The 14,660-nt window shown below is 44.9% G+C and overlaps 1 protein-coding gene across 1 annotated transcript in view; it reads left to right on the forward strand.

Annotated features, from left to right (window-relative positions):
* Positions 1–188: 188 nt before the first annotated feature.
* The window catches only part of kndc1 (kinase non-catalytic C-lobe domain containing 1), a gene marked incomplete at both ends in the record, with an annotated part of 32,427 nt that continues 17,955 nt past the window's right edge, over positions 189–14,660 (forward strand). Inside the window, 11 exon segments of the mRNA XM_079168457.1 lie at positions 189–293; positions 3,583–3,781; positions 6,594–6,652; positions 8,492–8,638; positions 10,205–10,322; positions 10,424–10,557; positions 11,372–11,992; positions 12,882–12,996; positions 13,136–13,207; positions 13,340–13,401; positions 13,500–13,658. Of these exon segments, the coding sequence (XP_079024583.1) occupies positions 189–293; positions 3,583–3,781; positions 6,594–6,652; positions 8,492–8,638; positions 10,205–10,322; positions 10,424–10,557; positions 11,372–11,992; positions 12,882–12,996; positions 13,136–13,207; positions 13,340–13,401; positions 13,500–13,658 (1,791 nt within the window).

Genomic DNA, 14,660 nt, shown 5'->3' on the forward strand with positions numbered 1-14,660 from the left:
CTTTTGGACCCTGAGTGTCCCCGCAGTTTGACCGTCGACTGCAGCAAGCAAGTAGGCTAGTGCACCCCGGTTTGCGGTGAGCTCGCTGTACACAGAGAGCTCAGGGAAATGCTATCTGGGTCGACTGGAGACAACGGTGTCTGGGCCGACGTTCGCTTTGCTGCGTGAGGGAACCCAAAGTGTCCGCAATGGAGACTTCGGGGCGCGATGCGGGGCTCACATACTTGGGGAAAGCTGAGGAAAGAGACGGGTGTTATGACCTGGAGCATCTGCCTCCACTGCTGGAGGATGAGGTGAGGCACATTTTTTTTTCACATGAATGTTTTAACGCATTTTGGGGATTTATTGGTTGATTAGATTACATGATTTTTAATAAATGACCCACTGATGAGGTCCCCCCCCCCCTTTAGAAACAATGACAGCCTACGTATTCAAACTGCAGAGGGTTTAAATAACATTATTTAATTATATAAAATTAGCACTTGAAGACTTATAAGTTGTGAGTCCATGCCCCGTGTCTTCACCAGGTGGCAATGACACCGATGCTGCATTCTTCTTCATATTTTATGTGTAACTTCTTCCTATGTGGCTGAAGAAGTGTTCACACCCTTAAATGAAGCAAAAGTCCTGTTTTTGAAAGTCTACCTGAGTCAAAGTACAGAAGTATAAGCAAAAATGTATTTAGTAAAAGTAGGCCTACTTTAGTAACTGTATTCCGTTAAGTGGTTTAGTGTTGTTGTTCCCTGTAGGGGTGGGACCCCTCTGAAGGGTCTCCAGATGAATCTACGGGGCCCCTGAGATGATTATTGCAGTAGAGAAGATGAAAAAACAGAGTTCTGCTGCGTACAATTGCATTCATTCTTTGGGCTTTGAACTGAATCTTAGCCTGTTGGTGAAATATTGGATCGCTGTAGCCATGTTAGCCATGAACAGCTATTGAACCACGTACCACTCAACCCCTCGTTAACATCTGAAATGTGACAAGGGGCCCCAAACCAGAGATCGCATCTTTTGAAAAGTGCCGCAAGCTAAAAACAAGTTGAAGCATTAAGTAACATAAAATGGATTTACTCAAGCGAATTATACGTATACTCAACTGTGCGGGAGTAAATGTACTTTTGAAAGTGTAAGGGACTTCAGAACCCCGGAGCTCAGGCGCAAACTTATATAGGACAGCATATTTAACTTGGGGGGGGGGGGGGGGAGACTTCCAGCTTTCCTCTGCACTGTTCTCAAGGGAAACTTCTATTTATGGGGCTGCTGCTGCTGCTTGTAGTGGCACTTTTCTGCCCTGTAATCGTGCTTTACCCCACTAGATCACCTCAATATGCTTTGTTCACAACTCTCCTGCAGCCACAAGAGAGCCAGAGAGCAAAACGGACAGACAGCTAAGAGTACAGATATAAGTCCCCGTTGAGAGATGGACATAAATAATGCCATGGAAGAAGAAAGAAGTTCATGGTTATGATTATAGTGTTTGACAGTTGTGTCTTTGTGATGCCCCCCCCCCCCCACACTCCCTTCTTCCAGCCATCTGTCTGCGTCAAGGCCAGCTTTTGTGTTCACTCGCTCAACGGAACAGAGGATCCTGTCGTGATCAGACCGCGGCATTATGCCGGATGCCGCGTGGAATCTCTGAGATCACCGCGTCTGCCAGGATAAATGGGGCCACTTGGTAATAGTGGATCACAGACGATGCTGTGTGTTCATGGCATGCGGGTTGTGTGTGGATTCACTCCATGGCTTAAAAAGTGTGTGTGTGTGTGTGTGTGTGTGTGTGTTACAGGTTGCCATGTACTTTGTGTATCAAATACCCTTGCTACTGAAGTAGCAATTCAGTATCAAAATGCCGGCACTGTTTCAGGACTATTGTTGAGACCCTTTCAAGGTTCATTTATTGTCATTGTACAAAACAGGGTTGCATAACGAAATGCAGTTGAAGTCCCTTTATGCCACATGAGGAAAAAGTATGTTTTTGTGGAGGATGAGTTGAGGCGTCTCCTTGAGCCTGAGGACAGAAGCTGCTCTGATGTCTGGTGGTGCAGCAGCAGATCTTCCCCGTATCGCTTGGCGGACGTCAGCAGGGTGAACAGGTTGTTGCGTACATGGCTCCAGATGACGACGGCCAAAATACTAACTTTGAGACTTCGAAACGGCAGTCCACAAACCATGGGGTGTCATGGTAAAATACAATAAGATTAGCTTTGCAAATGTTTTGCGACGGAGCAAATGCATTGAGCACATTTGTTAGACCTCGTGGATATGCACAATGCTTTTGTGATGAGTAATATTGAATGTAAACATAACTTTTGTTGATATGAAGTCTCCACAGGGCACCTTTAATTCACAGGATTAGCCCAATACAGACATTCCCATTTGGCTTCCTTATCTCCCTATTTGTATCTTTGCAAGACGGCACTCCGTATAAGCCGGCACGCTGCTGCTGCTACTACTGATAACATTGCGTTTTAACTGTAGTCTCCATCTCCGCCCCAGCATCCACGTGTAGGATCTAGTTTCTCCGGGCTTTAGGTGGGACTCCGTTATCTGTCTCCAACGCCCCTCTGTGCTGCAGAGAGTGATGAGGCCAGAGCCTTAACGGCAAACTTTAACTCTGCACACACTGTATTTACATTTTAATGAATCCGTTCCATGTGAGTTGGCTGACTGAAGCGCAGCAGAAAGCAGGGACTGTTTTGAAAAACTCTTGTTTGGTGGTGTGTTTGAGGTGCTCATGGAGTGGAGGGGAACGGGAACCGCCTGCCTTCTCGTCTCTGTTGCTGGGCATTAAAAAGTATGAAATGCTCTGCAGAGAAACCTCGCCACATTGAATGACCTTCTAAAGTAGTACAATATTTAAGCGGCTGGCCAGACATGACTTGGAAGTTTCTAGTTTGTAAGTAAAGCCCTAATTAGGTGGTGCCGTCTGCCTCCTTCTGTCTTAAATAGCTACAAGCTAATAGAAAAGAAATCCTCATTAACATTTGCCCTCACACAAGTATTGAACCTTGAAGGCAAACTCTGGTTCTGAAAAGTGAAGTCCATGAGGTGAATGAATTAAGGGCCTTAAACCTGCATTCTTTCTAATGTCCATCAGGGGGCGACTCCTCTGGTTGCAGGAAGAAGTCTGATTGTATAGAAGTCTATGAGAAAATGACTCTACTTCTCTCTTGATTTATTACCTCAGTAAACATTGTAAACATGAGTTTATGGTCTCAATCTCTAGTTTCAAGTCTTCTTCAATACAGCATGATGTTCATTTAGTTTAGCTTTATGGTCTATTTAGAGTCAAATAGACCATAAAGCAGGGTATGCTTTAGGGCGTGGCTACCTTATGATTGACAGGTCTCTGCCACAGCGTCACGCCTCTGCAGTCCAAATATGGTCACTTCTGTTTACTGGTTGCAAAAAACCAAGATGGCGACGGCCGAAATTCCAAACTCAAGGCTTCAAAAACGGCTGTCCACAACCCAATGAGCGACGTCCCGGCGACTACATCCACTTCTTGTATACAGTCTATGATTGAACCACGTGTTTCTGTGAGCTTACCTGGACATTCTTGTGTGTGTATTCTGTCCTCAGGAGAACGTGTCTCTGGCAGACATCCTGTCCCTGCGGGACAGCTGTCTGTCTGAGGAGGAGGTGTGGGCGGTGTGTGCAGAGTGCGTCCTGGCGCTGCAGAGCATCCGACCCTCCCACCTCTTCCACACCTTGTGCATCACACCAGACACGCTGGCCTTCAACGCCCACGGGAATGTGTGCTTCATGGAGCAGCTCAGCGGTGAGTCGTCAGCACGGACACGCTGTCATTTATGTGTTTGTGCAAAAATGAAACCACTTTCCGGACATTGTATACCCTTTGATTTGCACCTTTTCTTTGCATGATATTTAGCTTATCATCATATTCTGGGTATGACTTCTGTCATGCTACTGATCAAGCTGACTGGTGACGTGTGATTTTTTCAATATTCGTATTTTCATGGCACAGATATCTCCTCATGCCGGAACATTTAGAAACCACAAGACAGAACAGATTCGATCAGAACTGCATTGCAGAGTTTTAATGCAAAGTTGGCCCCTAACTGCAGCTTCAGCTCTGTTTAGCCCAAAGAGGAGGCCTCTTTTTTATTTATTTATTTTTTTCTCTTCAGAGATCTGATGCCCTGATCTGTATCACTTTCAAGGAGCAAATTCCTGCTTGAAAATACATCAGTGTCTCACTGGATCTCTGGGGGCTTTGCTGAGGTCCGCTCTGATTTGCTCAGACAACGTAGTTCTGCTTCACAGTGCTGTGAGGCCCCGCGACATCCAATGAATTATAATCCCTCCTCTCCTCTCCTCTCCTCTCCTCTCCTCTCCTCTCCTCTCCTCTCCTCTCCTCTCCATTTATCCTTCCTATCTCCACGTTTCGCCTCTCATTCGCTCTGTGTCTCATCACCAACACCAGCACACTGTGGCACACACTTATTCCATGCCCCGATGGCAAATAATAATTGATGAGCATTGATCAAATCAACAGTGTCAGAGTTGCCAGGGGGATCGTTGTTGTGGTAACGGCTTGATTAGCCTATCAGCAGGCAACCTGCGCTCACACACACACTTCCCTTTTAAAATGTTGCATCCACACAAATCTCCATTAGTGATCGAGACACTTCGGAGAGGTACTTCGGTGACTCTGTCGGCTAAAACCCTTCGCAGCTTCATTTGTGTTCATGCTTTATCGGAGCGGACTGTGACTCATCGTTGTGAATGGAAAGAGAAACCACATGCGGCGCCCACGTTACACGGTGCATCTCGATATCATTAATCAAAACACCACGTTCTCCGCCTTCCGTGGCCCAGCACAGTTTTCCTCATTAATTTCACTTTATTGAGCTCTTTGTGCATCAGTCATGACATTTCAAGCCAACGCGCGCGATCCCGCGCGTTCGTGCACACAAACGGGCACAATAGAGTGACCTTGAGGGACTGTGGTGATGAATCTCAGTGAGCGGGGCCGTTGCCACAACGACTCATCAATAGGGTTCATTTCAGCTAATTAAAACTGCAGCCACAGCAGCAAAGTAACAAAACGTCCTCCGATGATTTTCGCACAATGATGACCGAGAAAAAGTGCGGAGGTTTAGCATCGCGAGCAGCTTCCACTTTCTTTGATAAAACGGTCTCTGTGCCGTGTGGGTAATGTGATCAGCCCATTAAGGAAAGTGTGTTGAATCAGTATTACTGCTCAGCTCACGCTACCTGTTGTGCTAGTAGGCAAACATGACTCACGGAGCTCTCTCCATCACCCCGGAGGCAACTGAGTCACTGATAACGGCTGTCCTTTTCCTTCTTCTTTGCTTAGTCACTGCTCATTTCACCGTGTCACAGTGCTTCCTCACTACATGTTGAAGTATCTTGTCCTCCTTTTCTCCTCCTGTCTGTCCTTTTCTCCTTCTTGTTTGTTTGAACTGTTGACCTTTTGGAGAGGAGAGGAGATGGAAAGAGCATGGACGGGGGAGAGGTTATGGATAAGGAGGGGAAAGAAAACAAAAGTTGGGAGGAAAGGAAAGAGGTGAGGAGAGAAGAGGATAGGAAAGATAATGGACAGGAAAGAGTAGGAGAAAGGGAAGGACAAAGGAAAGAAAATGAATGGAAGGAAGGTGCCAAGGTGGTAGCGAGAGGAAAGGAAAAGTAGGGACAGCTAGTGAAAGGAAATGGAAAAGGGGAGAGGAAAAGAGAGGAGAGGAATGAAAGGGAAGAGGAGAGGAGAGCAATAGACAGGGAAGGATAGGAGAGTAAAGGAAAAAAGGAAAGAGAAAAAAAGAGGAGACGAAATGAAAAGGCAAAGTAGGGGAGGAAGTTAAAAATGAGGGGCGAATAATGGAAATGAAAAAGGGGAGAACGCAATAGTAAAGGAAAGAAAATAGGAGGTGAGAGAGCAAGAAGGGAAAGAGAAGGAGAGAGGAAATAAAACAAGCAAGTAAGGAAAAGAGGAGAGTAGAGGGAAGAAGGGAAGAAAAGAGGAGAGGAATTGTAAGGATTGGAGAGGAAAGAAACAGACGAAGAAAAAGGCTACGGAGGAGAGGAGGAAAGGAGATCGGCCTCTCAACACCTGGGAGGAGACATCATACCTCCAGCATACAAACCCAGATCTGTCATGACCCACTTTACTCCCCTTCCTCCTCTCCTTCTCTTCCTCTAACTCTGTCTCCCTCTAACTCTGTCTCTCTCTCCCTCTGTCTCCACGTGCTTCTCTTCCTCTCTCGTCCTGTAAGTCCAGCCGACGGGGTGCATGTCAGTGGTGGTGTTTTTGTGCGTCTGTGTGTCCTCCCTGTAGCCGGTCTGAGCGGTGGCCTATTTGAGGAGGATCTTGTTCGTCAGGGATTATCTCTGACGTGTGAATTAGTCAAATGAGGGGGAAACTGCGGCACCAGCTCACTGGACTTGTTGTGGTTCAGCGCATCCCTCTGCATTTGCATCTCACTGCGGTGGAGGCTGAGCGAGAACGGGTCACGGCACAGAACCGACGTGGACCCTTTTCGATGACACGCTGCATGCTCTTCTGACGTCTTTAATGGTGCTGATTAATTGCCATGTTTTGATCCTTGCAGATGATCCAGAAGGCTCATTTGTGCCTCCTGAATTCGACAACACGGGCAGCACGTTCGAGGTGAGGAGAGGCCAGATCTGCTCATAGATTTGAACCCGGTCACAGCTGCACACATTCTCCCCATGGGACAGTATGCAACCACGCAGTCACAGGCACCGTGGCGATGTTTAGCTGAGAGAGAGAAATTCACCACGTACGCCAGCAAACACTCAGCTACGAGCTCACCTCTGTCTGGTAATGTGGAATAAGGTGGAGGCAGCACTCAATCATGCACGGTTTGCCACTTAAAACAGTAACTTCTTCCACCTCTGATTTTAGATCAGGTCTAATTATTACTCTCTCTCTCTCTCTCTTTCTGTAATTAATGCTTGTCAGGTTTGTTTTTACATGGGGGAATTTTAATTACAGAAGAATTGACCTACTGTAGTTGTGCACGCACAACTTTTCAACCTCAGCAGCTGTGCTGAACTGCTTCAAGTGCTACATTTAGAGGTTATAAAGAAATCGTTTTTCCATGTTATTTTATGGGTCAAGAAGCAGTCTGAGCGGATGAGTTTTCAGTTCAACGTATCTGAACATACCAACGTTAGGCCACGATGCAATAATAAGACCTCAGTTGAAATAAACAGAATTATTCTCACTCATTTGTATCTTGTGAGAGACTAGAAAGGACCTCGTTGTAACTTTTGTGAGTGAGGTACTGAAACCTGAATTCCTCTAGTGGATCTGTGTATTGACATACATCATGAGGCGGAATATACGTTCAGCTCCATGTGTGAGTGTGCCTGTGTAGTACAATGTGTATAAATCGTCTCTGCTGCTGCAAATCTCTCACTGGGTCCTTTTTGTCCGTCTGTCCTATTCTAGTGATAGCTCAGGGACAACCTGAGGGAATATATCTTAAAATTTGGCACAAAACATCCAAAACACATTATGAAAATGTTACACAATTCTCTAAGAGGATAACATGATGGACGGATGACATTTTGGACAGACATGGATGTAAACAGGCAACATGACTGGTTGGTGGAGGCATGTAACTGCGAGGCGATCAAATATACTCGTAGGATGAGTACGCATTCTTCATCGAGGACTATAATTCAAAATTATAATTCATGCTCCTTCAGTAGTCCAGAGTGGACCACGGTCACCTTTACATTCATCTCTAGGTGCTTTGCGATGCATCTGTGTCTGCTGGATGAAAGGAGCAGTCTAGAAATAAGTCTCTTTGCTGCTTCTGATGCGACGGCATTCTGTGGCGCATGCAGCATCAGTAAGCGGCGTCACTGTTCCCACCGTTACATGAATACATTCACAGCTGACTTATGCAACAACATTTTAAAAATAAATCGTGCATTCTAATTTTGCCATCTGTCGAAACACAGGAACATCCTCTTCTTTCACACGTTTTTCTCAAATGTGTTTTTCTGAAGGCAGATATTACTCACGGCCAAAGCAGCGATGTAAGCAAAAACAGGAGCGAAAGGCCTTCGGCCGAGTATTTGCGCTTCTATTTTTGGGGACCCACACTGGGATCCGCCCTTGCATATGTGTGTTTACCACATAAGTACGGGTGCAGTCCGCTTCAATTGTTGGGAGTGACGGCGACGTCCGAGACGTGAACTCAGAAGCACCTGGTGTAAATCCGCCGCCGCCTTAGAGCTGACCATAATATCCACTGTCAGTGTAGCAAAGCAAAACAAAAAGCTCTGTCCCGAGTATGGACAAACACGGGACCATTACCGCCCAACATGGCAACAAGATCCTGTATCTTCTCAACGTTTTCTATAGAAAATAGTACTTACTGTAAGATCACAGCTGCAGCTGCTTCCTGATGATGATGATGATGATGATGATGATGATGATGGTGTTTTCTCCTCCTTTTATCCCCGGCTGCAGGGCCATGTTTACTCGTTGGGCTCCACGCTCTCTGCAGCACTGAACTTTGTCATCGAGCCAGAGCTGGAGGCCGAGCTGGGGGAAGAAATCCAGAAGCTGCTGGAGCAGATGCAGGAGGAGAAGCCCGAGGACAGGCCTCTCCTGCAGGTACCCGGCAACCCTGCTGACTGTTCTTAACTGCCAGAATGATTCATAGAAAGGTGTGAAAAGGGGTCGGATAATCCCAGATCTCACTCCAGCAGTCGTGTTGTCATGGTATCCAGTTAAGAAAAAGAAGTAAAGTGTCTGAAATAAAGTCATTGCGAGTGTGTAGTTAAGCTTTAAATTAGATTAATGTCAAGTGGGATTGCATGGTTGTTGTTTTTTTACATTTAGTGGAACACAAAAACAACAGATCTCCACCAGGTGTCTCCCTCTCCCGTCCCAAAACAAAGAACAGTTGAATCACAGTCAGGTGTCCCTCTTGGCTCCCTTACAATCAAGATAACAACAAACAGGGATTTTTTTCATCTTGCGTCGCGCCTGAGTTTAATGGATCATAACATACCGGGGATGGAATTAATCTGCAGATGTTCCAGTTCACAATGAAACCACATTTTTCTGTGGATGTCAGTTTTTGAGCCACGACAAAAGGGACTTTTGCTACTGAAGCAGTCGTTGCCGCTGAAAAAGAGTGAGAAGTCAGCAGTCAATGACGGTATGAAAGAGTCAAATAAAAAGATGTTATTTAAAAAGTGTAAATCACCGCAACCACGAGCGGTCCTTGAGCATACAGTTAAAAATATGCGAAAAAAGTATCAGGCAGATTGGTCCAGTAGTGAGATCAGTGGACAGACAGACACACACACGACAGAACGCATGAACTCCCCAGATGCTTAGGTCTGGCAAATATAAGGAATTCATTTACGTTTAGAGTCCGATTCAGGACCCAAAGAGATGAACGGTAATGTTCTTACACAACAAGACCAGAGAATATATCCCAGTACAGCACGGCAGCATCACCGCGCCTTTACAGTCACAAGTAGAATCACACGTGTGTTTACTGTAATTCTGGCTGCAGCATTGATTTATGACTATTAGATGAACTCATTTGCACAGATTTAAGAGCACCAGATTGTTACGTGACTTGAAATGTTGTGACTTAAAAGGAAATTATATTTGTGGTTCATAACGTCTGACATCATTTACGTCAGCAGAGTGGTGCATTTGGGAAGCGCGTTACAGGTTTCACAGAGCGCACTCGTCTTTCTTTATTATTGAAATGTGTGTAGGAGAATACGTGACAGCTCTTGCACACTGATTACACTTGTGATCGAGTTGTTGAATAGCAACATTTTCGACAAGCGACCTTCGTCAGGCATTTCGTGGAACGAAATACAAGCCTGGATGTACGGTATATTCATACGCACACGCAGAATCAGCAAAAGGCACCTCATACAAGTTTAAGGGGTTTCATGCAGTATGCAGAATAAAGAAAGAAAGAAAGAAAACTGCATGCATATCCAGAAATATCCTGTAACAAATGCTGTGAAAAACTGTGAAATAATGCACTGTGACCAACACAATATCTATAGAAAATAATAACTCATCATGGCAATAAATAGGTGAATAATCCAGTGGACATCCCATCATTTTCTTAAAGCAAGACAGATTTGTCTGCGTGTAGAACATAATCATTTCTAGTACAAACCGACACGTGTAATACTCCCACAGGACGTCCTCTGTCTGGCTGAAGCAAGGCTGTCTCATACCTCCCCTGCAGCTGTGTGCCGGAAACTGTCTTCTGTTGGGCGACGGGTTCTCTCCATCGAATCAGTATCAACCTTTCAAGGTCCTTTTTTAAAAAAATTTACATTTTTTTTATCATCTCAACGTACGCGTCTCCGCTGTGATTTCCCCCGGTGCTAATTGCCGTCTTTGTGTCATCCACAGATGGACAAGACGGCTCCTGGGAGGCAAGATGGCAGCATCCCAAACCCAGATGTCTGCTTAAAACACCGAGCTCGGATGAAAATGCCAAAGACCTGTGTGCTGGCAGCTCTGTTAATGGTCTGTCCAGGCAGCAGGTATGTTACAGTCACTGGCTTTAGGGAAACTGCTGCTGTCAAAGAAGAGATCATTTAAGGATGCCAGCAGCAGACAGAATTTATCAAGAGCGCACACCTGTTTGTGATATTTCATTTTCTCTGAAAAATTGTCAAATAAATTTAAAAAAGCACGACAACATGACGCATCTGCTATTTGAAGCCATCCGGGCCACTAGATGTTTGGAATCTTTGGGAATCCCACGATTCGCTTCACGATTCTTGGTTTCACGATTCGATTCCGAATCGATACTCGATTCAAAAGTCGATTCTCGGATTGCTCTATTTTCAGGCTCTTACTTCACTGTAATGCAATGTGAAACATAACTGGCAGTCAAGCTAACTGGTCACGTGGGCGGTCACTTTCTGACTGGGTTTCGTAAAGTGCTGTAGTGTGAGCTGGTCAACTCGGTCTCGTTTGTTAGACTACATTAGATAATATCAATCAGTGGATTAATGTCTGTGCGTTGGAGTAGAAAGACATTTACAGACAAATAGAAAAACCCATTGATCATAATGTGAAGAATCAATAAAGTTTATCTAGTCTCCGGGTGATGGGGTACCAAGTATCCACAAAATACTTCACTTTATCGAAGTATTTGTGAAGTATCTGCAAAGTTAATTAGTAAGATGAACGACAAGATACCTGTGTGTGTGCTGCACTGTGCTCTTGTGGTGCTCCGCTTTCACAGTGTTTTGATAAAGCCCCGAGCATATATGCTTTTTGCAGTATCACCAGGATTATTCCCACAAATAGCCCAAACAAATGACTTTATTATACCAACTCAATCTGCAGGTGTGCGGCGGCTGGGATTCCTCTCTCTGGGCGGAGGATATGGACAGCTGTGAAGGAGACGGCATGATCTTGGCCGACGACTTGGACTGCAGGTCCCACAACAGCTCCCCAGTGAGGAGGAGAGCCCAGCAGAGGCCGAACAGGGTGAGGGGGGCTCTGAACCGCTCCTGCTCCGTCCCAGACTCCAACAACCCCCCTTGTCTGTCCCCGCCGACCCACGGAGATATCAGCATACCCGTGTCCGATCTCACGGAGATAGGAGCGGACGAGCACTTGGGCTGCACGTCCATGTGGAGCAGCAGGCTTCAAAGACTCGACCGGGGCCGGTCCTGTGAGTCTTACCCACACAGCAGCACCGAAGATTGTGGGAACCAAATGTCACGAGGGTACGAGGACGCTGCAGAGACGTTGTGCGGAGGGGAAACACAGATCCAAGGGTGGCAAGAGTGCGAATCTAAGGACGGCACACAGGATTCAGCATCTTCCTGCGCTTCCTGTCAGGAGCTGGAAATGGAACAGGACCCGTCTGAGGACCAGAGCTCATTGAACCACAGCCTCTATATTCCCAATAACTACATGACCAAAAGCATGCTGTGCCTCAACGAAGAATCTCAGGACGAGGTTAGACAGCGATTGTTTCTCGCAGTCATGTTTGGTGCGGTTATGGAGGCCCACTAAAGAGTTGTCTGTCTGTAAATAGGAGGCGATAGAAACATGAAAAGGTTCTTGCTGTGGGGGTGTTGGTCCGAACTGGATTTTATTAAACATGGTATCTCCTCTAAAGCGAAGCTATGAGAAGTAGCTTGAGAAGCTAAATTAGCGTAGCGCTAAGGGTTTCCCCTTAGGTAAATGCTGTTAGCTCAGTCAGCACTGTTACCTTGGTTAGCGCTGTTAGTGCTGTTAGCGCTGTTAGCGCCCTTAGCTGCTAGCCACTGGCTCAGCTGACGCCATGTTTAGAGCTGTGTGGAGGCAGTCCCTCGATCATAGATACGCTCTGAATTTGGAAGTTAGCACCTTTAACATGACTACTTGTATTTGTCTACCTATTTCCAAAGTCAGGAATGAACTTTAACTTTTCAAACACACCTTTTTTTTGCTAATTAGCTAACGTCAGCCCAACACATTTTATTCAAGATACTTCACGCCGTCTTAAATAGGTTTGCCATGAGACATGACGCTGAGGTCTGCTTAGCTTCTTTACATTTACAAAAATTATGATCTATATAGTAATGAATTATGTATGTATGTGTATATATATATATATATATATATATATATATATATATTGTTTTTTTCCAGAAGTCTCATAGAGTCAGAGTATTCACGTAGGTAAACCACAGTAACAGACCAAAACAATCTTCAAAAGGCGATGTAGATTTGAACCCTCAAAAATAGATTTTGGGATTACTGCAGTTTCAGCTACTTGGGCCGACCTGGGGATCAGCTGAAGCTCCTAAGTGTTAACATATTCCTCTTTTAAATTCAGACTTGTTCTTTGTTTTCTCTCCAGTGGATCTCTCTGAGAGAGTTACTGTCTCGGTGTGGACGGAGGCTGACGGTCAATGAGCTCTGGGCTCTGTGTTACACCTGCCTGTCCTCACTGCAGACCTACATCGACTTTCCAGGTGATTTGAACCACTTTGTTCATTAAACCTTGGGCTAGCCTGAAGGAGAGTTACACAATTATGCAAATGATATGTGGCGTGGCTTGAATTTTGTGCCCCGCAATTGTGCCGTGCAGCTGATTTCTCTCTGTATTATTAGCCTATCTATGCCTGGACACACTGCATGTGGGCTGCGAGGGAGAAGTGCTTTTCCTGAAACCTAAAAACATGGGTATGTTCATATTCATATCTTTGTATTGGTATTTAGCTGTTTACATGCAAAATAGATCTTGTCAGAAAATGCACTCTTTACCCAAGTATGTATAAGGCAGCAGTGTTTACTGACGCTCTGTGTTCTCTGCAGGATCCCGAGATGCCTTTTATCTTGCTCCAGAATATCAAGAGCATGGAATTGTGACTGAGAAGGTTCGTGTGCCTCAATTTATCTTTTAAAACCAACTCTCGCCAATCATGTGCTCTGCTTTTAGGTTTTGCCCTCCTCTGTTCTTCTCTGTCTTGCTCAGGTGTGTGTCTACGGGGTCGCTGCTATTCTCTGGGCTGCAGCCAAGTTCAGTTTATCGCCTCATCAAAAACTGGCGATGCCTCGCAAACTGAAGAGGCTGCTGCTGGAGATGGCAAAGAGGACGCCCATCGAGAGGCCTACCATCGTCATGGCTCAAAAAGTATTCTTTGTTATTTTGAGTCTGTGATTATGCTTTCTGCTGTGATGTTTTTTTAATGCATTATTTACATTAATAATGTCTTAATCATTGAACAATATTGATACATATTGAGTAGAAACAGAATACTTGACAACTGCTACGACATTTACTGACAGTTATTGAATGTATGTATAACAGATCATTTTTACGCCGTAGTATTGCTACTTTTACTCAAGTAAAATATCTGAGTGCTTCATCCACCACTGTATGTTAACAGTTTATTTAAATATTAAAAGAGTTTTCTGTCTCACACACACACACACACACACACACACACAATTTTCAGATACAGTTCATGCAGTGTAATACGTGCACCTCTCCGTCATCTGCTTTAAGTTTAAGTTCTGGCTGCGATGAACATTTCTGCCTTGTTTATTCATGGTTTTATTACAAAACATACAAAAACCTGGTGGAGAACAAACAGGCTGACAGTTTAAACAGAAGCATCTCCTCCCAGTTGTGCCTCATACTCAAACGGTGTTTGAGTATGAGGTGTGCGTGGAACTGCTGACATTTATAGAGGGAAGCGGAAGCAGAGGGATATTGACTCTTTTGAAATACATTTTTACAGTTCTCTTTTACAGTATAGCACTGGTTGTCTGAGTCAGATTTACTCGTACTAGTTGATGCCCATTGCAGGACTTCATACATAGATGTCAGCACGTTGACATGCTCACATTGTATGAGACATTGAACATGCTAGCATGGCTGTAGAGCCTTAGTCTCGTGTTAACTGTGCGGAGAATGTCATGTTTATTCATCATTTCCTGTGATTGGGCTTTAGCACCCAGTAAAAGCACATTTTAGAATAAACTGATTTGGATTCTTAATCATTTTTACTTTACTTTTCATTTCTATTGATTTGTTTTCTGCTTTTACCGGTTGCTTGTGTAATGCTGCCCTATTTTATTTTGCCGTTCTGCCTTTTATGTCTCGCAGTGAAAAGCACTTTGAACTGCATTT

This window comes from Pholis gunnellus (genome assembly GCF_910591455.1).
Source record: "Pholis gunnellus genome assembly, chromosome: 11".
Classification (NCBI taxonomy): domain Eukaryota; kingdom Metazoa; phylum Chordata; class Actinopteri; order Perciformes; family Pholidae; genus Pholis; species Pholis gunnellus.